The following is a 25,398-nucleotide window of genomic DNA, read 5'->3' on the forward strand; positions in this document are numbered from 1 at the left end:
GTTAGCATGCCCGTGTTAGTGTACTATCATGCTAAGAGGGTGGATTAGTCAGGGGAAGTAACGCACTTTGGATTAAGGTACCGTCACACTAAGCGACGCTCCAGCGATCCCACCAGCAACCTGACCTGGCAGGGATCGCTGGAGCGTCGCTACATGGTCGCTGGTCAGCTGTCAAACAGTCAGAATAGCCACCAGCGACCCATGTAACGACGCTGTGCTTGGTAACCATAGTACACAATGGGTTACTAAGCAAAGCGCTTTGCTTATAGTTACCCGATGTGTACCTTGGCTACATGTTCAGGGAGCAGGGAGCCGGATTCTAGAAGCTGCGGACGCTGGTAACCAAGGTAAATATCGGGTAACCAAGCAAAGCCTTTGCTTGGTTACCCGATGTGTACCTTGGTTACCAGCGTCCGCAGAAGCCGGTTCCCTGCACATTCAGATCGTTGCCGGCTTCTGCGGACGCTGGTAACCACGGTAAACATCGGGTAACCAAGAAGCCCTTACCTTGGTTACCCGATATTTACTTTCGTTACCAGCGTCCACCGCTCTCAGCTGTCAGTGCCGGCTCCTGTTCTCTGCACTCCTAGCCACAGTAGACATCGGGTTAATTACCCCATGTGTACTCCAGCTACCTGTGCAGAGAGCAGGAAGCCGGCACTGACAGCGTGAGAGCGGCGGACGCTGGTAACGAAGATAAACATCGGCTAACCAAGATAAGGGCTTCGTGGTTACCCGATGTTTACCGTGGTTACCAGCGTCCGCTGAAGCCGGCTCCTGCTGCCTGCACATTTAGTTGTTGCTCTGACGCTGTCAAACACAGCGATGTGTGCTTCACAGCAGGAGAGCAACGAGCACGAAATGGTGCAGGACATTCAGCAATAACCGGCGACCTCACAGCAGGGGCCAGGTCGTTGCTGGATGTCACACACAGCGACATCACTAGCAAGATCACTGTTGCGTCACAAAAACCATGACTCAGCAGCGATGTCGCTGGCGGTGTCGCTTAGTAAGACGTGGCCTTTAGTCCCTGCGCTCATTAGCATATGATAAAAGATCTGTAGAAATACGTTTTCTTAAGATACCTCTATTTATGCTGCTAAGTACAGGCATTGTTAGGCAGGCATTAGGAATATGCACCCAGAAATGCTTGTGGTTCTGGGTGCATATTGCACCTGGCAAGTGCCTTTAAGCCATACATAGAGGCATCACTGCTGAGGCTAGTGATTGGCTGCAGCGTTCACATGAATAGATTGCATGAGATTGGCTGCAAGGAAGTAATTGGAGATGAGTAGAGTGATGGAGCTGAAGCATTGGATTACATGAGTGGGGAATTCGGGGGTGTTCTTCACACCCTTTCTAATTTATCATTTGTTTTAGGCAAATATTAGTTTTGTACTATCTGTGTTAGAATCACCGTGTCCTTTCTCACAGAGCATTTCCTTTCTGATTCCTGGATTTTACCATTATATGCGAAGTGCCGAGGAGGAGTCTTCTCTTCTGTCCCCACCAGAAGAAGCACAAATAAGAAGCAAATCTTGTGAAGTTATTTGCAATGGTGCTGCCGGTAAGAAAGCGTGTTTTAAAATAAGGAAATCTGCTTATCAGAGCCTATAGGCATATCCTCTTTATTACTGCTTATTATTAAGATTTCCTCAGTACACACAACATTGTTGGTTATAAATGACTTAGTGGGGGGGCGTGGCCTAATGATGGACGACACAGGACTTATCTTTTAATTGCTGCTGTATCTCCAACCTCAAAAGCGACGTAGAAGAAGATAAAACTCATCCATTTCTGGTAAAAAAGAAGTATAAAAGCTTCAGGAAGACATGAGGAGCCTTTAGAGACTAAATTTGACAGATTTCACATCAAAATAGTTGTAACCCAGGTCTCCTTAAGCTGTAAGTGGCGCATGGAGGTGCCTCTGTGACAGGACAATTATTCTACTACTAAACACCAGAGAAGATAATTTCTCACAAAATAATTTAATATTCTTTATCTGCTTTTATCAATAATCTAAATTATCCCACAATTAATGGATAATCTCCTCACACTGCTGAATAACATCCCTCTGAGGAGACCGCAAACTGCCTTTATGTAGTGAGGGAGCCATCTAGTTGTCATGGGGACACCTCAGAAAACATAAGTTACAGCTATTCAGGAAATTTACTTCGACTAAATTTGCCCTCAAAGGAGTAAGAAACATCCCCACCTACAATTTAAGATCTTTTTGGGGCAATTCTGACTTGGTACAAGAGAATTATTTAAAACTGAAATTGACAGTGTTTAATTCCTGTCAGTGTTGCCTATGAACCCTGTTTAACTCTGATCTATGACAGGATAACTGCCCTGACAGAAATCATTCTTGACAGCTTTTTGAAGAAATTGTTCTGATTAAAACGAACTACACTTGATAAGAAGAGACCCTAATAAATATATTAAGACCATAATTGATAATATCTGTGCAAATTCACAGGATAAATCGGCGGCTGAAATCAGTGGTGCAAACAACTGTAGCCAGCCTGACAGACTTATATGCAGTTTACATATCCGAGATCTTCTATAGCCTCAGCTGTGACACTTCTGACCGTAATACTAAAACCTGGTCTGACTTGTTTTGACACTTGGCAGAAAGAGAGCCCTTTACTGAATGATTCTAGGCATACCCTATGAAAAATTAAGCTGGTACGGTACAACGTAATTATTATTATTATTATTATTATTGTTGTTATTATTATTGCCTGTGTAAACTGCATAGGTGAATACCAGTGCAACTTTAATATAAACCCTTGCATGTCAGTCACTTCTGAACATCTGACAGCCTAAACTAAGTGTGGTCCAACTAATCTCAATACTCAAGGGAGAGAGGACTCTCCCCTGCATAATTCCAGACATCGTTCAAGAAAAATAAAGCTGGCACAAAAAAGTTATTGAGACTAAAACATTGCGGGATTGCCGACAGTGGTAATGGATAGTAAAGCTCTCTAGACATCAAAGAGATATAATAGATTAGGCAAACTAGTTATACACCAAGTTTAAAAACTATAATTAATCCCTTAAGTGACCTACTATATAATATTAATATTCCTGAAACAAAATGTCTCAAAAAGATAACAGAAAAGGAAAAGAGGAAAATACTTCGACTACATCAACAAACACCAAAGAGGCACCATCTAACACAACATATATTTCACCTGGGAATCCAAGCTCTGGAGCAATTCCCAAAATAATTAAAGACAAACGCCAACAAGGAAAGAAAAGAGGCTCAAGACAGAAAAGGATGCGTCAAAAAACAGAGATGCTGACTGGGATGCTTGGGCCATGGATTCAGATTCAGATTCTGGAAATGAACTTTCTTCTTCACTCAACAGTCCAGATAAACAAAGAGCACGCTTGGATGTCGAAAATAACTCACCTGATACCTCACTGATGCACTTAGGAGCTGTAAAAGAAAATGTTATTTTATCACAAGATATACTCTCACTCCAAAAATTCATTTCGGACTCACTTTCTAATTTCAGAATGTCAATTCAGTCGGACTTAGATCAACAGTTCAACGAAATGAGATCAACTTTCAATTCTATGTCCACAATAATTAAAAAAACAGAAACTGAAGTCGATTCATTGAAAAAAGATACCAAAGTGGTCGCTATAGAGCAATTGAAAATGAATGAAGAAATCAGAATTTTGAAACAAAAACTAACTGACCAAGAAGACAGGAATCGCAGGAATAATTTTAAGGTTAGAGGCATTCCTGAAAATGTCAAAAATAACGAACTTTTGCAATATATCCAGAAACTACTGAAAACAACCTTGCCTAACATGTCAGAATTGGATTTGACTGTAGATAGGGCTCATAGGCTACCTAGACCAAAATTTATATCACAAGACACTCCGAGGGATACCATTCTCAGGATACATTTCTATAAAACGAAAGAAAAACTATTTGAATACCTAAGACTTCACAAGAGTCTTCCTTCACCCTACAAGAATTTAAAGATTTTTTCGGATTTATCTAAAGAAACCATTCTACAGAGGAAAAGTCTCAATAGTATCACTCAACTACTTAGACAGAACAACTTCATATATAGATGGGGATTTCCTACAAAGATCCTAATCCATCATCAAGGAAAGACTTTGTCTATCATCTCTGCGAAAGAAGGCGAGAAGATGCTAAAGGATCTTGGACTCGTTACAACTTGATTTATTATTTCTTCTCTAGGCTCATCAATTTAGTTGGACAATATTTATGGTCCACCACCTGGATTTGAAGAACACTTCATTATCACTGGATTTGGATATCCACTCATAAAAGAGGTTGGAGTAAGACATTGGCTGTTGAACTTTACTCCCATCAGGAGTGATTCTTGAAATGGGTTTCATTTCATTTCCATATCAAGATCCTCCAGGAAGACTTTGGGACTTATGTTATACAGTTATGTTTTTCTTGTTTGTATTACTTGTGTTTAACCTTTTTCTTTCCATACAGGAACAAAATAATAGTCAAGTTATATGTTTATACGAATCTAATCTTTGGTTACCCCACACAACAATCGGAATAACCACCATTTTCAATACTATTGCTAATGACACTTAATCTCTTGACATATAATGTCAGGGAACTAAACAGTCCAAGGAAGAGATTTGCGGTATGGAAATTCCTGAATGAATCAAAGGCGGATGTTGTAGGTCTCCAAGAGACAAAATTTAAAAAGTCCAAACCGCCTTCATTCAACCATAGACGTTTTCCCCACAAATATACTTCCTCAAATGAAAAAAAAAAGGCTGGAGTGGCTATTCTAATTAGAGATTCTGTAACCTTTGAACTTATTACTAAGGTATCTGATAATGCAGGTAGGTATTGCATAATAGTGTGCAAAATCAACAACACAACATATACATTTGTTAATGTATACGCACCAAATAGAGGCCAGATACACTTCCTTAATAAGTTGATGACTATTGTCAGAGAAGTTCAGAAGGGGGATTTGATTATTTTTGGTGATTTTAATATGGTACCAAATGGCATGCTAGATTCAACATCTAAAACAAGATATCTTTTACCTACATTAGATAATTGGCTTGAAGACGAAGAATTGTTTGATATGTTCAGGTGCTTAAATACGAGTTCAAGAGAGTATACGTATTATTCTGACTCCCATAAGACTTTCTTTTTCGCTCCTAATTGGGAGACCCAGACAATTGGGTGTATAGCTACTGCCTCCAGAGGCCGCACAAAGTACTACACTTAAAAGTGTAAGGCCCCTCCCCTTCTGGCTATACACCCCCCCCGTGGGAGCACGGGTCCTTCAGTTTTTTGCTTTGTGCGAAGGAGGTCAGACACGCACGCATAGCTCCACTGTTTAGTCAGCAGCAGCTGCTGACTATGTCGGATGGAAGAAAAGAGGACCCATACAAGGGTCCCCAGCATACTCCCTTCTCACCCCACTTTCTGTCGGTGGTGCTTGTTAAGGTTGAGGTACCCATTGCGGGTACGGAGGCTGGAGCCCACATGCTGATTCCTTCCCCATCCCCATTAGGGCTCTGGGCGAAGTGGGATTTTACCGGTCTCCAGGCACAGAGACCGTGCTCCATCCGCAGCCCCTGGAGAAGCCGCTGGATTTGGAGCTGAGTATCGTCAGGGACATGGCCCTGCTCCGTCAAGGTACTCTGTGTCCCCGTGCATACGCGCGCACACCGCAGCATTGCTGGGTGTGTTAGTGCGCCGGGGACAACAGCGCTGCTGCGCTTGTGCCATTTCCTCACTTCAGCTTAGCTGAGTGGGTAGACTCAGGGAGAACGGTCGCGCCGGCCGCTGGGACTGCGACGCGGCTGGGACTTGTGGTGCGCCGGGGACTTCCGCGCTGGCCGTGCATATATCACGGCCGCGCTTATTACTACAGTCCCCGGCTTTTGCGGCCTAGTTCGTTCGTTCCCGCCTCCGCACCTGCCAGTCAGGAGGAGGGCGGGACGCTGTACAGAGCATCAGCGCTGAGGGCTGGAGTCGTTTTTACATACTCCAGCCCTCACACCAGGCACAGTAGGACGCAGTTTCCCGCTCTTTGTTTGTGGCACGCCCACGGTCCGCCCCTCTTCACAGAACGCCGGCAGCCATTCCTGCCTGCACGCTGAGCTGCAGAGGGGAGACGGGGAGACCCAGACACGGGATTCTACGGCCTCATACCCGCTGTTCAGCGGGCGGTAAGCAGCCCTCAAGGGCTCACCCCCACTTGTGCCGTTTGTATACTGAGTATTTTGTGTTTGCAAATACTTTGTACTGTACGGTCGCTGGTGATTCTCGGCTATATACCCTCCTAGATTACAAGGAGGCAACAGCAATGCTGCCTGTACCGCATGTGGGGCTGCTCTACCGGCAGGTTCCACTGACCCCCATTGTGTGCAGTGCTCGGCCCCTGTGCAACTTGCACAGCCGGGGCCTCTGCTGGACGTGACCCAGGGTGTACCACCTGTGAATGCTGTCCAGGTGACAGGAACAGAGTTTGCAGCTTTTGCTGACAGATTGTCTATGACCATGTCAAAGATTCTTGAAACATTGCAGTCTAGACCAGTAACTCAGACCATGGACACTGTGGCATCATTGCTCCCTGGTCCCCCTCAGCTGGAACACTTCCAAGCTCCGGGGGTGTCACATGCACCCCAGGGTGACGATTCTGACTCGGACGACAGTCCCAGACAACCTAAGCGGGCTCGTTATGAGGGGCCCTCAACTTCGTCTCACTGGTCAGGATCCCAGCGGGACGAATCTATGGGTGATGAGGCGGATGTAACTGATCAAGATTCTGATCCTGGGTCCGCTCTCAATCTGGATACACCGGATGGTGACGCTATAGTGAATGATCTTATAGCGTCCATCAATAGGATGTTAGATATTTCTCCGCCAGCTCCTACTGAGGAGGAGGCAGCTTCACAGCAGGAGAAATTCCATTTCAGATATCCCAAGCGTAAATTAAGCACTTTTCTGGACCACGCTGACTTTAGAGATGCAATCCAGAAACACCACGCTTATCCTGAGAAGCGGTTTTCTAAACGGCTTAAAGATACACGCTATCCTTTTCCCCCTGACGTGGTCAAGGGTTGGACCCAGTGTCCCAAGGTGGACCCTCCAATCTCCAGGCTTGCAGCTAGATCCTTAGTTGCAGTAGAAGATGGAGCGGCACTTAAAGATGCCACTGACAGGCAGATGGAGCTCTGGCTGAAATCCATCTATGAAGCTATTGGAGCATCGTTGGCGCCAGCTTTCGCAGCCGTATGGGCACTCCAAGCTATTTCAGCTGGGCTTATACAAGTCGACTCGGTCACACGTACATCTGCCCCGCAGGTGGCACCATTGACCTCTCAAATGTCTGCATTTGCGTCTTACGCGATTAATGCTGTCCTGGACTCTACGAGCCGTACGGCGGTGGCGTCAGCCAACTCCGTGGTTTTGCGCAGAGCCCTGTGGTTGAGAGAATGGAAAGCAGATTCTGCTTCCAAGAAGTGCTTAACCAGTTTGCCCTTTTCTCGTGACCGATTGTTTGGGGAGCGTTTGGATGAAATCATTAAACACTCCAAGGGTAAGGACTCATCCTTACCTCAACACAGACAAAACAAGCCCCAACAAAGGAGGGGTCAGTCTGGTTTTCGGTCCTTTCGAGGCTCAGGCAGGTCCCAATTCTCCTCGTCCAAGAGGACTCAAAAGGATCAGAGAGGCTCAGATTCTTGGCGGACGCAGTCACGCCCAAAAAAGACAGCAGGAAGAACCGTTACCAAGACGGCTTCCTCATGACTTTCAGCCTCCTCTCTCCGCATCCTCGGTCGGTGGCAGGCTCTCCCGCTTTGGCGGCATTTGGCTGTCACAGGTCAAAGACCGTTGGGTGAGGGACATTCTGTCTCACGGGTACAGGATAGAGTTCTGCTCTCGTCCTCCAACTCGTTTCTTCAGAACTTCCCCACCGCCCGACCGAGCCGCTGCTCTGCTGCAGGCGGTGGCCGCTCTAAAGGCGGAAGGAGTGGTGACTTCCGTTCCTCTTCAGGAACAAGGTCACGGTTTTTACTCCAATCTGTTTGTGGTGCCAAAGAAGGACGGGTCCTTTCGGCCCGTCCTGGATCTAAAGTTGCTCAACAAACACGTAAAAACCAGGAGGTTCCGGATGGAATCTCTCCGCTCCGTCATAGCCTCAATGTCTCAAGGAGATTTCTTAGCATCAATAGACATCAAGGATGCTTATCTTCACGTGCCGATTGCGCCAGAGCATCAGCGTTTTCTACGCTTCGTTATAGAAAGCGAACACCTGCAGTTCGTAGCGTTACCTTTCGGGCTGGCAACAGCCCCTCGGGTCTTCACCAAGGTCATGGCAGCAGTAGTAGCTGTCCTGCACTCGCAGGGTCACTCCGTGATCCCGTATTTGGACGATCTACTTATAAAGGCACCCTCTCAAGAGGCATGCCAACACAGTCTGAACGTGGCACTGAAGACTCTCCAGAGTTTCGGGTGGATTATCAACTTTTCAAAGTCAAATCTAACCCCGACCCAATCACTAACATATCTTGGCATGGAGTTTCATACTCTCTCAGCGATAGTGAAGCTTCCACTGGACAAGCAGTGCTCTCTGCAGACAGGGGTGCAATCTCTCCTGCAGAACCAGTCCCACTCCTTGAGGCGCCTCATGCATTTCCTAGGGAAGATGGTGGCAGCAATGGAAGCAGTCCCTTTCGCGCAGTTTCATCTGCGCCCTCTACAATGGGACATTCTCCGCCAATGGGACGGGAAGTCGACGTCCCTCGACAGGGATGTCTCCCTCTCTCAGGCAACCAAGGACTCTCTCCGATGGTGGCTTCTTCCCACCTCATTGTCAAAAGGAAAGTCGTTCCTACCCCCATCCTGGGCGGTGGTCACGACAGATGCGAGCCTATCAGGGTGGGGAGCAGTGTTTCTTCACCACAGGGCTCAGGGTACGTGGACTCAGAGAGAGTCCACCCTTCAGATCAATGTTCTGGAAATCAGAGCAGTCTATCTTGCTCTGCGAGCCTTCCAACAGTGGCTGGAGGGCAAGCAGATCCGGATTCAGTCGGACAATTCCACAGCGGTGGCGTACATCAACCACCAAGGGGGAACACGCAGTCGACAAGCCTTTCAAGAAGTCCGGCGGATTCTGACGTGGGTGGAAAACACAGCATCCACCATATCCGCAGTTCACATCCCAGGCGTGGAAAACTGGGAAGCAGACTTTCTCAGTCGCCAGGGCATGGACGCAGGGGAATGGTCCCTTCACCCGGACGTGTTTCAGGAGATCTGTCGCCGCTGGGGGATGCCGGACGTCGACCTGATGGCGTCACGGCACAACAACAAGGTCCCGGTTTTCATGGCACGGTCTCACGATCACCGAGCTCTGGCGGCAGACGCCTTAGTTCAGGATTGGTCGCAGTTCCGACTACCTTATGTGTTCCCACCTCTGGCATTGTTGCCCAGAGTGATCCGAAAAATCAGGTCCGACTGCCGTTGCGCCATTCTCGTCGCTCCAGACTGGCCAAGGAGGTCGTGGTACCCGGATCTGTGGCATCTCACGGTAGGACAACCGTGGGCGCTACCAGGCCGTCCAGACTTGCTGTCTCAAGGGCCGTTTTTCCATCTGAATTCTGCGGCCCTGAACCTGACTGTGTGGCCATTGAGTCCTGGATCCTAGGGACCTCAGGTTTATCTCATGATGTTGTTGCCACCATGAGACAGGCTAGGAAACCATCCTCCGCCAAGATCTACCACAGAACGTGGAAGATATTCTTATCTTGGTGCTCTGCTCAGGGAGTTTCTCCCTGGCCATTTGCATTGCCTATTTTTCTTTCCTTCCTGCAGTCTGGGTTGGAAAAAGGTTTGTCGCTTAGCTCCCTTAAAGGACAAGTCTCTGCGCTATCCGTATTCTTTCAGAAGCGCCTGGCGCGACTTCCTAAGGTACGCACGTTCCTGCAAGGGGTTTGTCATCTCATTCCCCCTTACAAGCGGCCATTGGAACCCTGGGATCTGAACAAGGTTCTGATTGCTCTCCAGAAGCCACCTTTCGAGCCTATGAAGGAGATTTCTTTTTCTCGGCTTTCACAGAAAGTGGCTTTTCTGGTGGCGGTCACGTCTCTTCGGAGAGTGTCAGAGCTGGCGGCGTTATCTTGCAAATCTCCCTTCCTGGTGTTTCACCAAGACAAGGTAGTACTGCGTCCAATTCCAGAGTTTCTTCCCAAGGTGGTATCTTCCTTTCATCTCAATCAGGATATCACTTTACCATCTTTGTGTCCGCATCCAGTTCACCAATTTGAAAAGGGTTTACATCTGTTGGACCTGGTGAGAGCACTCAGGATCTACATTTCCCGCACGGCGTCTCTGCGCCGTTCGGATGCACTCTTTATCCTGGTCGCTGGTCAGCATAAAGGGTCGCAAGCTTCCAAATCCACCCTTGCGCGGTGGATCAAGGAACCAATTCTTCACGCCTACCGTTCTGCTGGGCTTCCGACTCCTTCTGGACTGAAGGCCCATTCTACCAGAGCCGTGGGTGCGTCCTGGGCATTACGGCATCAGGCTACGGCTCAGCAGGTGTGCCAGGCGGCTACCTGGTCGAGTCTGCACACTTTCACCAAGCATTATCAGGTGCATACCTACGCTTCGGCGGATGCCAGCCTAGGTAGACAAGTCCTGCAGGCGGCGGTGGCCCACCTGTAAGAAAGGGCTGCCTGACAGCCCGATCGCGAGGTATTATTTTACCCACCCAGGGACTGCTTTTGGACGTCCCAATTGTCTGGGTCTCCCAATTAGGAGCGAAAAAGAAGGGAATTTTGTTTACTTACCGTAAATTCCTTTTCTTCTAGCTCCAATTGGGAGACCCAGCACCCGCCCTGTTTTTCTGAGGGTATTTGTTTTTCGGGTGCACATGTTGTTCATGTTAATAACTTACGTTCTCCGATATTGTTTATCGGATTGAATTTGTTTTTGAAACAGTTATTGGCTTTCCTCCTTCTTGCTTTTGCACTAAAACTGAAGGACCCGTGCTCCCACGGGGGGGTGTATAGCCAGAAGGGGAGGCGCCTTACACTTTTAAGTGTAGTACTTTGTGCGGCCTCCGGAGGCAGTAGCTATACACCCAATTGTCTGGGTCTCCCAATTGGAGCTAGAAGAAAAGGAATTTACGGTAAGTAAACAAAATTCCCTTCTTTTCAAGAATAGACTTGGTTCTAACTACATTATTTACAATAAATAAATTTAAATCTGTAAGCATAGGTCAAAGAACCTGGTCTGACCATTCCCCTGTAAATTTTCAGATAGGTTCTGGAAAATTAGATAATAGTGATAGAATATGCAGGTGCAATTCGTATTTGCTTAGAAACCCAAAACATACTGCAGTAATTGAAGAAGCCCTTAAAAATTATTTCAAGGAAAATGACACAAACGACATTTCAATTAGCTCTCTTTGGAACGCACATAAAGCGGTCATAAGAGGGATAATGATACAAATTAACAGTAAAGATAAAAAGCAAAAATTGAAGAAATTCAAAGAAATTTCAGACAAAATTAGGGAAGCTGAACACATACAAATAATAAACCCATCAGATGCAAATCACTCCCACATTCTGAATCTGAGAATAGAACTAAATTCTTTACTAACCCAAGAGTACAACAAAGTGACGTTAATAAACAAAACAAATTTTTACCATTCTAATAATAGACCCACAAAATTAATGATGAAAAGAATTAGGCAACAAAGAGTTAAAAGTAGAATACCAGCAACTAAAAATAAATACCGTATCCTTTGTAAACATCCTAAAGATATTGCAAATTCCTTCGCCAGATACTACCACGATTTATATAACCTGAAAGATAACGATAACCCTAATACAACCCACTGAAAAATCAATAAAGGATTTTCTAGATAAAATTGACCTTCCCAAAATTTCAAATAATGATTTAAAATCTTTAAATAAGCTATATACAAAAGAAGAAGTTTTATTAGTCATCAAACAGCTTAAATTAGAGAAATCACCAGGTCCCGACGGGCTAAATAATGAATATTATAAAACATTTGGAGATATATTATCCCCATATCTGACCAGATTAATTAACTACTTATCTACAGAAGGACATATCCCAAAAGAGATGCTTACAGCTAATATTACTATTATCCCAAAAAATAAAGGTGATCCTCTAGACATGTCAAATTATAGGCCGATATCCTTGATTGACACAGATATGAAGTTAATCTCTAAGCTTATTGCAAACCGGCTTCAGAAAATTCTCCCTAATTTGATCCATTTGGATCAGGTGGGGTTTATTAAAGACAGGCAGTCATCTGATGCGACGCGTAAAATTTTGAACCTTGTGGATCTGGTTGAGAAAAATCAGGAGCCTTCTCTGCTCCTTTCATTGGATGCAGAGAAGGCTTTCGATAGGATCCATTGGGGTTACATGATTGCAACCTTGAAAAAATTTGGATTTAATGGTCAGATATTAAAATTAATATTAGAAATTTATTCCCAACCCACTGCAAAAATCTACGTCAATAACTTCCTCTCTAGTAATTTTTCTATAAGCAATGGAACCAGACAGGGCTGCCCACTCTCTCCTTTATTTGCCTTAATGATGGAACCCCTAGCTGAAAAAATTAGAGTAAGAGAAAATATAAAAGGTATTTCCACAAATCACAAACAGTATAAAATCACACTATATGCTGACGATGTAATTCTTAGTATAACCGACCCACTAGAGTCACTTAGAAATACAATTAATATTCTGCATGATTTCTCAGCCGTATCATATTATAAAATCAATTATTCTAAGTCCCAAATTTTGGGTTATAACATAGACCCTGATTTAAAAGATTGTATTCAGAAGGAATTTGCCTTCAAGTGGGAAACTGAAAAATTGAAATATTTAGGGATATACATTACAAACCCAACCAAAAAAATTGTATCTATGAACATTACCCCATTATTAAACAACATCCAAAATGAATTGAAAAATTTAAAGATGACTGAAGTTTCATGGATGGGAAAGGTCATATCATATAAATCTATTATTTTGCCGAAAATTCCATACCTAGTCCGATGTTTAACAACAACAATTCCTAAGCACTGGATCCAGAAACTACAATCTCAGTTATCACTATTCATCTGGCAAAATAAGAAACCTAGAATTTCCCAAAACATTTTATGTAAACATAAGAGGAATGGAGGCCTAGGTTTACCAAATATTTACGCTTATTATTTAACTAGTCTCATTAAACAGACCCAAAATAGTCTAATTACCGAATTTAAAAATAGTTGGGTACATATAGAAAAACATTATAATCGAAACATTCCCAAATCAGATATCATTTTGGCCCAACTTTTAAACACACAAAAAACATTAACTAAATTTCAAACAATTAAAGCAGAACTATGGGCATGGAAATCCCTATTAAAAACATTGATGAAAGATAATGTACCTTTGGAGGATATTAAATGTTGCCCAATTGAAACAATACAAATTCTGACTCCCAAAATGAACATAATAAAATGGAAACAATACAACATAAACTATTTTCTCGACCTAATAGAAAATAATAAAATCTTGCCCTTCAAAAACATACAAACTAAATTCAACACCCCAAATAAAGAGAAAAAAATTTGGTACCGTATAGAAAATTTTCTTACAAACAAAAAACCTAGATTTCAGCTTCCTAAACCCCTAATAAATTTATTGAATAATCCATTAAACCAAATTATTTGGAAAACCAGTAATATATATTCCTTGCTAAATGAAGATTATGAATTTGAGAAAAAGCTAAACCTAAATAATTGGGAGAAAGATTTGCACAAGGAATTCCCTATAAGTACATGGAAACAAGCTCTGGAAACAACTTATGCAACTGCAACCTGTGCTTCTCTTCAGGAGACATATTATAAAGTGTATTCCAGATGGTACTATACCCCTCTAAAGTTGTGCAAGTTTTCTGCTGAAAACGCACCACTATGTTGGAGAAGTTGCGGGAAAAATGGATCCTTTATCCACATTTTCTGGGGATGTCCTTTACTTAAACCCTTATGGAAGAAAGTCAGAGACCTCTTAAAGCAATTGACTACAAAAGATATAAATCTTACTCCAGAATTGGTTATTCTTTCCATAGGGTTAGAAGAATATGAGAAAAAGTATAGATACATTGTCACATTTTCTTAGTTATTAAGAATTTATTAGCAGCCAACTGGAGAGAAGAAAGAATCCCATCTATTTCAGAAGTTACGGACAGGGTTTCAGCTCATAATTTATATGAGTATAATATTGCGTTAAAAGAAAAAAACTATCAAAGATATAAAATAAGATGGTCTCTTTGGTCCCAGAAATACATGCCAAACCTTGTTTTGAATTAGTTCCTTGACATTATCTAAATAATATAAATGTAATATGTTATTTCCGAATGTGTTTATATACTGTGCTAAATGAATATGAGTTTATAATCTTGCTTGACTTTGAAACTTAACGAATTACCTCAACGTCTTCCTCCTTCCCTTTCTCCTCCCCCTTTATATTCCCTAACTCCTTCCATTCCCACTTCCCCTCCAATACCCCTTCCCATCCACTTTTAGCCTACCCTTTCTTCCCTTCCTCTTCCTCTTCTTTGTTATTTCAACAATATTTTTAAGAATGCATTTTAAATACTTCAATTACCCCCTCCCCTGTTATTGTAAACCCCTTAAAATTTAATAAAGTATAAATGACTTAGTGACCAAATGTAGAACTAGATGGACCCAGGTCTTTTTTCAACCTAAGTAACTATGTAACTATATGTAACTATGTAACTTACCACTTCTAATATATTTCTAGAATAATAGCAGGTTTCCATTCTTCACTATACTATTACATTTTCCTTATTGTTTTGTGCCTTGTGTTGTAGAGAAATCTGTACAGAAATGTAAGTCTGAGGATCTGCTGACGACTGGGGAGGCATACCAGCACCCTGCTTGTTCTATTGTACTCAGCCCATCATCTCCCACATCTGTGAGGTATCCTTACTTATCTCTTTTACTAACATTTTCTTACATAGAACATACAAATTGGGTACTTCACATTACATTTGCCTTGTGTTGTAATATTTTGACGTTGGTTAGCTTATGACTTCTTTTAAGACGAATCTGTCAGGTGCGATATGCACCCAGGACCACGAGCAGTTCTGGGTGCATATTGCTAATCCCTGCCTAACCGTCCCTGTATACACTAGCATAGATAGAGATCTTTAGAAAAAGTATTTCTAAAGATCCTTTATGATATGCTAATGAGGCCAGCGACTAGTCGCAACTGCGTTAGTTCCTGCGCTCATTCCGCCCTCTTAGCATGGCAGCACGCCCACAGGGGCGTGCTAACATACTATTCAATGCAGCATCATCAGTGGTGACACGCATACCTGTGTCCGCTTTGACCACTGATGTGAATGGCGGGCACTTCAGGTCATGAGCAGTATGCAGCTTGGTGTACGCGTCCCAGCTTCAGCAAGGTTTAGTGCGCATGACCGGAAGTGGCGGAACTTCTGATCAGTGGTCACAGCAGACACTGGTACGTGCGGCACCGCTGGTGATGCTGCATTGAGTAGCTTGTTAGCATGCCCCTGTGGGGTACTACCATGCTAAGAGGCAGGACTGAGCACAGGATCTAACACCCTTGCAACTAGTCCCCGTGCTCATTAACATATCATAAAAGATCTTTAGAAATACTTTTTTTTTAAAGATCTTTTTATCTATGCTACTAGATACAGGGACAGTTAAGCAGGGATTAGCAGTATGCACCCGGAATTGCTCGTGTTCCCTTTAAGGCAAACGTGTCATTACATTCATGCTGCCCAAAGCATGCTGCATGAATCAAAGCCTGGCTGTGTGATGGCACTCTGAAATTCTCCGGTATTAGAAAGAAAAGGTTTTGATTAGTCAGCCGGAGAGGGAGAGACCAGACTATTCTGATGACGTCCCTGACCTTTCTTGTTCCTGCCTTTTTTGTTCCTGCCTTGCTGATTGACAGGCCTCTACCATTTGTGTATATATGGAGAGAACTGTCAATCAAATGGAGCCAGGGAGGGAGAAGCTGGCCAGAGGTGGTGCTGGACTAGTCAGGTGTCTCCCTTTATTCCCCAGCCAGTTTTTCAAACTATGTTTTCTTTGAAACTCCAAAGGGTTTCAGAGATGTCTGGCTGCACTTGTGCAGCTATGCTCTGTTTCAGTGTAATGACAGATTCCTTTTAAAAGTCTATGTAACCTATCTTAAATTGGTTGTATGGTCTTCTAATTAAAGTCTGCAGTCAGTCTATGCAGACTTCTGAATCCTTAAAACATGCGTACTGAACACTGTCAGGATTTTCCGCTATTGCCTATGATAGTGGGTGGGCACATGACCACTAGTATGCAACTTCTGGCCACATTCTGACTAGACATGTGCAGCCTTGCTCAGTACAAATGAATTGAGTGAGGTTAAGCACGTATAGTTGGAATGTGGTAAGAATTATGCAAAATGTATACTTATGGTCATGTGACTGCCGACGTTACCAGAGATCCCTGACTACGTGCAGAGTTTTATTACAAAACCGGACAACCCCGTTAATATCAGAAAAATAACACACAATCTGTGAAAAACTGCAATGGAAGTAAAACCACCAATTACCTTGGCACAAAAAAAAAAAATTGGGAAAAACAATCCAAATTTACATAGTGTCCATAATTTTATTAATATGAACAAAGACTTAATAACACACAGTCATCATTAAAAATTAGGCAGGGGAACAAGAAGAGACCAATATGTAAAGATAAACAATAGGGATGATCGAATACCTCAAATATTCGGCTTCGCGAATATTTGCCGAATAGGTCGCCGCTATTCGACTATTCGCGAATATTCAATGTGCAATGTAAATCTATGGGAAACCCGAATAACAACTATTCAGAACTATTCGGGCTTCCCATAGACTTACATTGCGCATTGAATATTCCCATAGCTGCGACCTATTCGGCGGATATTCGCGAAGCCGAATATTTGAGGTATTCGATCATCCCTAATAAACAACAAGACCAAAGACACAATCCGACTTGATAACAGACAGTTGTGATTTACATATATAATATATATATATATATATATATACTAGAAGGTGGCCAGATTCTACCCATCGGGTATTCTAGAATTTACGTATTGTGTAGTTCATGTATGATTTTTGTTATAGATATAGATATATATGTTGTGTGTAGTTACCAAGTGCTTGTGTAGGGCGCTGTACATGTTCTGGGTGTTGTCTGGGTGTGGCGGGGGGTGAGAGCGGTGTTGTATGTGTGTTGCGTTGTTTGTGGAGCGCTGTGTGTCTGTCGCGTTGTGTGTGTGTGTATTGCGCGGTGGGTGTGGTGTGTTTTGGAGGGAGGTATGTTTTGTGCAATGTGTGTGTTGTGCGGTATGTGCGTATATTTCTTTGTCGCTCCATTGGGAGACCCAGACAATTGGGTGTATAGGCTATGCCTCCGGAGGCCGCACAAAGTATTACACTAAAAGTGTAAAGCCCCTCCCCTTTTGCCTATACACCCCCCGTGCTCCCACGGGCTCCTCAGTTTTTTGCTTTGTGCGAAGGAGGCAGACATGCACGCACAGCTCCACAGATTGGTCAGCAGCAGCTGCTGACTATATTGGATGGAAGAAAAGTGGGCCCATATAGGGCCCCCAGCATGCTCCCTTCTCACCCCACTCTTGTCGGCGGTGTTGTTAAGGTTGAGGTATCCATTGCGGGTACGGAGGCTGGAGCCCACATGCTGTTTTCCTTCCCCATCCCCCTTAGGGCTCTGGGTGAAGTGGGATCCTATCGGTCTCCAGGCACTGAGACCGTGCTTCATCCACAACTCCTGTGGAGCCTGCTGGATAGGAGCCGGGTATCGTTCAGGGACATGGCCCTGCTACTTGGAGGTACTCTGTATCCCTGTGGGGACAGCGCACAGCAACACTCCAGCTTTGCTGGGTGTGCTAGTGCACCGGGGACCGCGGCGCTGACCGGGTTAATATGTGCCATTACACACTCAGCGTTGCTGAGTGTGTTTATGTATAGGGACTGCCGCACTGACCGCCGCTGCCATGGAAACACCGCGGCACGGCTGGGACTTGTAGTGCGCCGGGGACTTCCACGCCGGCCGCGCTTTTACGGCGGCCGCGTTTATTACTAGAGTCCCCGGCTTTTTGCGGCCTAGTTTCTTTTCTTCCCACCCCTAGCCCTGACAGGCAGGGGAAGGGCGGGACGCTGGACAGAACGAGCAGCACTGAGGGCTGGAGCATGCTTTGCATACTCCACCCCCCTCACTGTGCACAGTGCGGGCACCAGTTCCCGCACTTTCTGGGTCACGCCCACGGCTCCCTCCTCTCCTCAGGACGCCGGCAGCCATTCCTGTCAGCTCCTCGGACGCTGCAGAGGGGGACAAAGTCTGGGAGACCCAGGCAGGGACTCTGGTGGCCTCACAACCGCTTTAAGCGGGTGGTAAGCAGCACCTGTGGTGCTAGCCCCATTGTGCAGTAGTGTAACATTATATGTTTATGGTATATATATTTTACACTGTATGGTGCACAGTTGGTTTCTGGCTATATACCCTATTGTGTTGCTCAGGGAAGATAATAGCATGGCGCCCACGAAAGGCAGGGGTGCCAAAACACAGGCTTTTTATGCTGCCTGCGCCGCATGTACGACCCCGCTACCGGCAGGTTCCACTGACCCTCATTGTGTGCACTGTTCGGCCCCTGTGGCACTTACTCAGCCAGAGCCTCTGCTAAGAGGGGCCCAGGGGGAGCCACCTGCTGACACTGTCCAGGTGACGGGGACGGAGTTTGCAAAACTCTCTGAGACTATGGCTAAGATACTAGAAGCCTTGCAGTCCAGGCCGGTATCTCAGCACAGGGACTCTGTTGAATCTTTGTTCCCTGGCCCACCTCAGTTGGACCAACAATGTCCTCCCGGGGTATCTCATGGGTCCCAGGCTGAGGGTTCTGACACAGACCCCAGCCCCAGACCGACTAAGCGAGCTCGCTTAGAATTTCCCTCGACATCATCATATTGTGCAGGGTCTCAGAGGGGGGAATCTCTGGTTGATAAAGCGGAGACAGTTGATCAGGATTCTGATCCTGAGGCCGCTCTCAATCTTGATACTCCTGACGGGGACGCCATAGTGAACGATCTTATTGCGTCCATCAATCTAATGCTGGATATTTCTCCCTCAGCAACTCCGGCGGAGGAGTCGGCTTCTCAGCAGGAGAAATTCCGTTTCAGGTTTCCCAAGCGTACACCGAGTATGTTTCTGGACCACTCTGATTTCAGAGAGGCAGTCCAGAATCACCATGCTTGTCCAGATAAGCGTTTTTCTAAGCGCCTTAAGGATACACGTTATCCCTTTCCCCCTGACGTGGTCAAAAGTTGGGCTCAGTGTCCCAAAGTGGATCCTCCAATCTCCAGACTGGCAGCTAGATCCATACTTGCAGTGGAAGATGGGGCTTCACTCAAAGATGCCACTGACAGGCAGATGGAGCTCTGGTTGAAATCCATCTATGAAGCTATCGGCGCTTCTTTTGCCCCAGCATTCGCAGCCGTATGGGCGCTACAAGCTATCTCAGCAGGTCAAGCGCAAATTGACGCAGCCACACGCACGTCCGCTCCACAGGTGGCGTCCATAACCACTCAGACGTCGGCATTTGCGTCTTACGCTATTAATGCTGTCCTGGCGAGCCGTACGGCGGTTGCAGCCGCCAATTCGGTGGTACTCCGCAGGGCCTTGTGGCTACGGGAATGGAAGGCAGATTCTGTTTCCAAAAAGCGCTTAACCAGTTTGCCAATTTCTGGCGACCGATTGTTTGGCGAGCGTTTGGATGAAATCATCAAACAATCCAAGGGAAAGGATACATCCTTACCCCAGCCCAAACCGAACATACCCCAACAGAGGAGGGGGCAGTCGAGGTTTCGGTCCTTTCGGGGCGCGGGCAGGTCCCAATTCTCCTCGTCCAAAAGGCCTCAGAAAGATCAAAGGAACTCTGATGCATGGCGGTCTAAGTCACGTCCTAAAAAGACCACCGGAGGTGCCGCTACCAAAGCGGCTTCCTCATGACTTTCGGCCTCCTCACTCCGCATCCTCGGTCGGTGGCAGGCTCTCCCGCTTTTGCGACACCTGGCTGCCACGGGTAAAAGACCGTTGGGTGAGAGACATTCTGTCTCACGGTTACAAGATAGAGTTCACCTCTCGTCCCCCGACTCGATTCTTCAGGTCATCCCCGCCTCCCGAGCGAGCCGAGGCTCTTCTGCAGGCGCTGGGCACTCTGAAGGCAGAAGGAGTGGTGGTCCCTGTTCCTCTTCAGCAACAGGGCCACGGTTTTTACTCCAACTTGTTTGTGGTCCCAAAGAAGGACGGGTCTTTCCGTCCTGTCCTGGACCTGAAACTTCTCAACAAACACGTAAAGACCAGGCGGTTCCGGATGGAATCCCTCCGCTCCGTCATCGCCTCAATGTCCCAAGGAGATTTCCTTGCATCGATCGATATCAAAGATGCTTATCTCCACGTACCGATTGCTCCAGAGCACCAGCGCTTCTTGCGCTTCGCCATAGAAAACGAACACCTGCAGTTCGTGGCACTGCCGTTCGGCCTGGCAACAGCCCCACGGGTTTTCACCAAGGTTATGGCTACTGTAGTAGCGGTCCTCCACTCTCAGGGTCACTCGGTGATCCCGTACTTGGACGATCTGTTGATCAAGGCACCCTCTCAAGAGGCATGCCAACACAGCCTCGACGCTACCCTGGAGACTCTCCAGAGTTTCGGGTGGATCATCAATTTTCCAAAGTCAAATCTGACACCGGCCCAATCGCTGACATACCTTGGCATGGAGTTTCATACCCTCTCAGCGATAGTGAAGCTTCCGCTGATCAAGCAGCGGTCACTACAGAAAGGGGTACAATCTCTCCTTCAAGGCCAGTCACACCCCTTGAGGCGCCTCATGCACTTCCTGGGGAAGATGGTGGCAGCAATGGAGGCAGTTCCTTTTGCGCAGTTTCATCTGCGTCCTCTTCAATGGGACATCCTACGCAAATGGGACAGGAAGCCGACGTCCCTCGACAGGAACGTCTCCCTCTCTCAGGCGACCAAAGCTTCCCTTCGGTGGTGGCTTCTTCCCACTTCATTATCGAAGGGGAAATCCTTCCTACCCCCATCCTGGGAGGTGGTCACGACGGACGCGAGTCTGTCAGGGTGGGGAGCGGTTTTTCTCCACCACAGGGCTCAGGGTACGTGGACCCAGCAAGAGTCCTCGCTTCAGATCAATGTTCTGGAAATACGGGCAGTGTATCTTGCCCTGAAAGCGTTCCAGCAGTGGCTGGAAGGCAAGCAGATCCGAATTCAGTCGGACAATTCCACAGCGGTGGCATACATCAACCACCAAGGCGGCACACGCAGTCGGCAAGCCTTCCAGGAAGTCCGGCGGATTTTGATGTGGGTGGAAGCCACGGCCTCCACCATCTCTGCAGTTCACATCCCAGGCGTGGAAAACTGGGAAGCAGATTATCTCAGTCGCCAGGGCATGGACGCAGGGGAATGGTCCCTTCACCCGGACGTGTTTCAGGAGATCTGTTGCCGCTGGGGGGTGCCGGACGTCGACCTCATGGCGTCCCGGCACAACAACAAGGTACCGACGTTCATGGCACGGTCTCAAGATCCCAGAGCTCTGGCGGCAGACGCCTTAGTTCAGGATTGGTCGCAGTTTCAGCTCCCTTATGTGTTTCCTCCGTTGGCACTGTTGCCCAGAGTGTTACGCAAGATCAGGGCCGACTGCCGCCGCGTCATCCTCGTCGCTCCAGACTGGCCGAGGCGGTCGTGGTACCCGGATCTGTGGCATCTCACGGTCGGCCAACCGTGGGCACTACCAGACCGACCAGACTTGCTATCTCAAGGGCCGTTTTTCCATCTGAATTCTGTGGCCCTCAACCTGACTGTGTGGCCATTGAGTCCTGGATCCTAGCGTCTTCAGGGTTATCTCAAGACGTCATTGCCACTATGAGACAGGCTAGGAAACCAACGTCCGCCAAGATCTACCACAGGACGTGGAAAATTTTCCTGTCGTGGTGCTCTGCTCAGGGTTTTTCTCCCTGGCCTTTTGCCTTGCCCACTTTTCTGTCCTTCCTTCAATCTGGACTGGAAAAGGGTTTGTCGCTCGGCTCCCTTAAGGGACAAGTCTCAGCGCTCTCTGTGTTTTTCCAGAAGCGCCTAGCCAGACTTCCACAGGTACGCACGTTCCTGCAGGGGGTTTGTCACATCGTTCCTCCTTACAAGCGGCCGTTAGAACCCTGGGATCTGAACAGGGTGCTGATGGTTCTTCAGAAACCACCATTCGAGCCAATGAGAGATATTTCTCTCTCACGCCTTTCGCAGAAAGTGGTTTTTCTAGTAGCAGTCACTTCACTTCGGAGAGTGTCTGAGCTAGCAGCGCTGTCATGCAAAGCCCCTTTCCTGGTGTTTCACCAGGACAAGGTGGTTCTGCGTCCGGTTCCGGAATTTCTCCCTAAAGTGGTATCCCCCTTTCATCTCAATCAGGATATCTCCTTACCTTCTTTTTGTCCTCATCCGGTTCACCAATGTGAAAAGGATTTGCACTTGTTAGATCTGGTGAGAGCACTCAGGCTCTACATTTCTCGGACGGCGCCCCTGCGCCGCTCGGATGCACTCTTTGTCCTTGTCGCTGGCCAGCGTAAAGGGTCACAGGCTTCCAAATCAACCCTGGCTCGGTGGATCAAGGAACCAATTCTCGAAGCTTACCGTTCTGCTGGGCTTCCGGTTCCCTCAGGGCTGAAGGCCCATTCTACCAGAGCCGTGGGCGCGTCCTGGGCCTTGAGGCACCAGGCTACGGCTCAGCAGGTGTGTCAGGCAGCTACCTGGTCGAGCCTGCACACTTTCACGAAACACTATCAGGTGCATACCTATGCTTCGGCGTATGCCAGCCTAGGTAGACGAGTCCTTCAGGCGGCGGTTGCCCACCTGTAGGAAGGGGCCGTTTTACGGCTCTATCACGAGGTATTATTTTACCCACCCAGGGACTGCTTTTGGACGTCCCAATTGTCTGGGTCTCCCAATGGAGCGACAAAGAAGAAGGGAATTTTGTTTACTTACCGTAAATTCCTTTTCTTCTAGCTCCAATTGGGAGATCCAGCACCCGCCCCTGTTTTTTTGTGTGTACACATGTTGTTCATGTTGAATGGTTTCAGTTCTCCGATATTCCTTCGGATTGAATTTACTTTAAACCAGTTTATAATTCTTTTCCTCCTTCTTGCTTTTGCACCAAAACTGAGGAGCCCGTGGGAGCACGGGGGGTGTATAGGCAGAAGGGGAGGGGCTTTACACTTTTAGTGTAATACTTTGTGCGGCCTCCGGAGGCATAGCCTATACACCCAATTGTCTGGGTCTCCCAATTGGAGCTAGAAGAAAAGGAATTTACGGTAAGTAAACAAAATTCCCTTCTTATGTATGCCGCGGTGTTTGTGTGTTGTGTGTGTGCAGCGTTGTCTGTGTGTGTGGGTGTCTGTGTATGGCGGTGTTTGTGGTTCCCTGTGTGTGTGTGTGTTGGGGGGAGGTGTGCACCTCCCATCGTGCTCCATCCCCCATGCTGCGCACCCCCCATCATGCCCCATCCCCTATGCTGCGCATTCTCCATCGTGCTCCATCCCCCATGCTGCGCACCCCCCATCGTGCTCCATCCCCCATGCTGCGCACTCCCCATCGTGCTCCATCCTCCATGCTGCGCACTCCCCATCGTGCTCCATCCTCCATGCTGCGCACTCCCCATCGTGCTACATCCCCCATGCTGCGCACCCCCCATCGTGCTACATCCCCCATGCTGCGCACTCCCCATCGTGCTACATCCCCCATGCTGCGCACTCCCCATCGTGCTACATCCCCCATGCTGCGCACTCCCCATCGTGCTACATCCCCCATGCTGCGCATCCCCCATCGTGCTACATCCCCCATGCTGCGCACTCCCCATCGTGCTACATCCCCCATGCTGCGCACCCGCCATCGTGCTCCATCCGCCATGCTGCGCACTCCCCATCGTGCTACATCCGCCATGCTGCGCACTCCCCATCGTGCTACATCCCCATGCTGCGCACTCCCCATCGTGCTACATCCCCCATGCTGCGCACTCCCCATCGTGCTACATCCCCCATGCTGCGCACTCCCCATCGTGCTACATCCCCCATGCTGCGCACTCCCCATCGTGCTACATCCCCCATGCTGCGCACTCCCCATTGTGCTACATCCCCCATGATGCGCACCCCCCATCGTGCTCCATCCCCCATGCTGCGCACCCCCCATCGTGCTCCATCCCCCATGCTGCGCACCCCCCATCGTGCTCCATCCCCCATGCTGCGCACCCCCCATCGTGCTACATCCCCCATGCTGCGCTCTCCCCATCGTGCTACATCCCCCATGCTGCGCACTCCCCATCGTGCTACATCCCCCATATTGCGCACTCCCCATCGTGCTACATCCCCCATGCTGCGCACTCCCCATCGTGCTACATCCCCCATGCTGCGCACTCCCCATCGTGCTACATCCCTCATGCTGCGCACTCCCCATCGTGCTACATCCCCCATGCTGCGCACTCCCCATCGTGCTACATCCCCCATGCTGCGCACCCCATCGTGCTACATCCCCCATGCTGCGCACCCCCCATCGTGCTACATCCCCCATGCTATAATAGTTCTCCTATTATACTCAGAGAGGAGTATAATAGGAGGACTGTAATAGGAGGAGTAGTCCTGGGGGGAGAGGAGTATAATGCCGGCTCCCTGCACATGTGTACCGGGAGCCGGTGTACACTGGTAACTATGATACACATCGGGTAACTAAGGGACCTTAGTTACCCGATGTGTATAATGGTTACCAGCGTTCACGGGCTCCGTCAAGATCCCAGCATCGCAAGGTTATGTGTGGCGCTGCTGGGATCGTGACGGATCCGGTGTACACTGGTAAGTGGTAACTATGATACACATCGGGTAACCAAAGGACCTTAGTTACCCGATGTGTATAATGGTTACCAGCGTTCACGGGCTCCGTCAAGATCCCAGCATTGCAAGGTTATGTCTGGCGCTGCTGGGATCGTGACGGAGCCGGTGTAGAAGCAAGCAATATCCCAGGATGTTGTGAGTGTGTGGATGTGATGTGTGAGGTGTGTGTGAGAGTGAGTGTGATCTGATGTGTGTGTGTGTGTGTACTCACCTGGGAGTCGGAGCTCCGTGTCAGTTGGGCCAGAGCGAGTGTGCATTGCGTGAGGGGGCGGGGCCTGCAGAGAGCCGGGCGAGAGGCCAATCCGTGTGGGGGGCGGGGCCATGGCGAGCCCAGCGGCCAATCAGCTTT

At 47.4% G+C, this 25,398-nt stretch overlaps 1 protein-coding gene across 2 annotated transcripts in view; it reads left to right on the forward strand.

Annotated features, from left to right (window-relative positions):
• Window positions 1-25,398, forward strand: part of PASK (PAS domain containing serine/threonine kinase) — a 358,840-nt gene that overhangs the window by 255,568 nt on the left and 77,874 nt on the right. For both annotated transcript variants that reach the window (XM_075340860.1, XM_075340859.1), the window contains exons 8-9: window positions 1,435-1,567; window positions 14,907-15,015. In XM_075340860.1, the coding sequence (XP_075196975.1) occupies window positions 1,435-1,567; window positions 14,907-15,015 (242 nt within the window). The remainder of the gene's footprint in view (window positions 1-1,434; window positions 1,568-14,906; window positions 15,016-25,398) is intronic.

The sequence above is a fragment of the Anomaloglossus baeobatrachus genome, chromosome 3, assembly GCF_048569485.1.
Source record: "Anomaloglossus baeobatrachus isolate aAnoBae1 chromosome 3, aAnoBae1.hap1, whole genome shotgun sequence".
In the NCBI taxonomy this organism is placed as follows: domain Eukaryota; kingdom Metazoa; phylum Chordata; class Amphibia; order Anura; family Aromobatidae; genus Anomaloglossus; species Anomaloglossus baeobatrachus.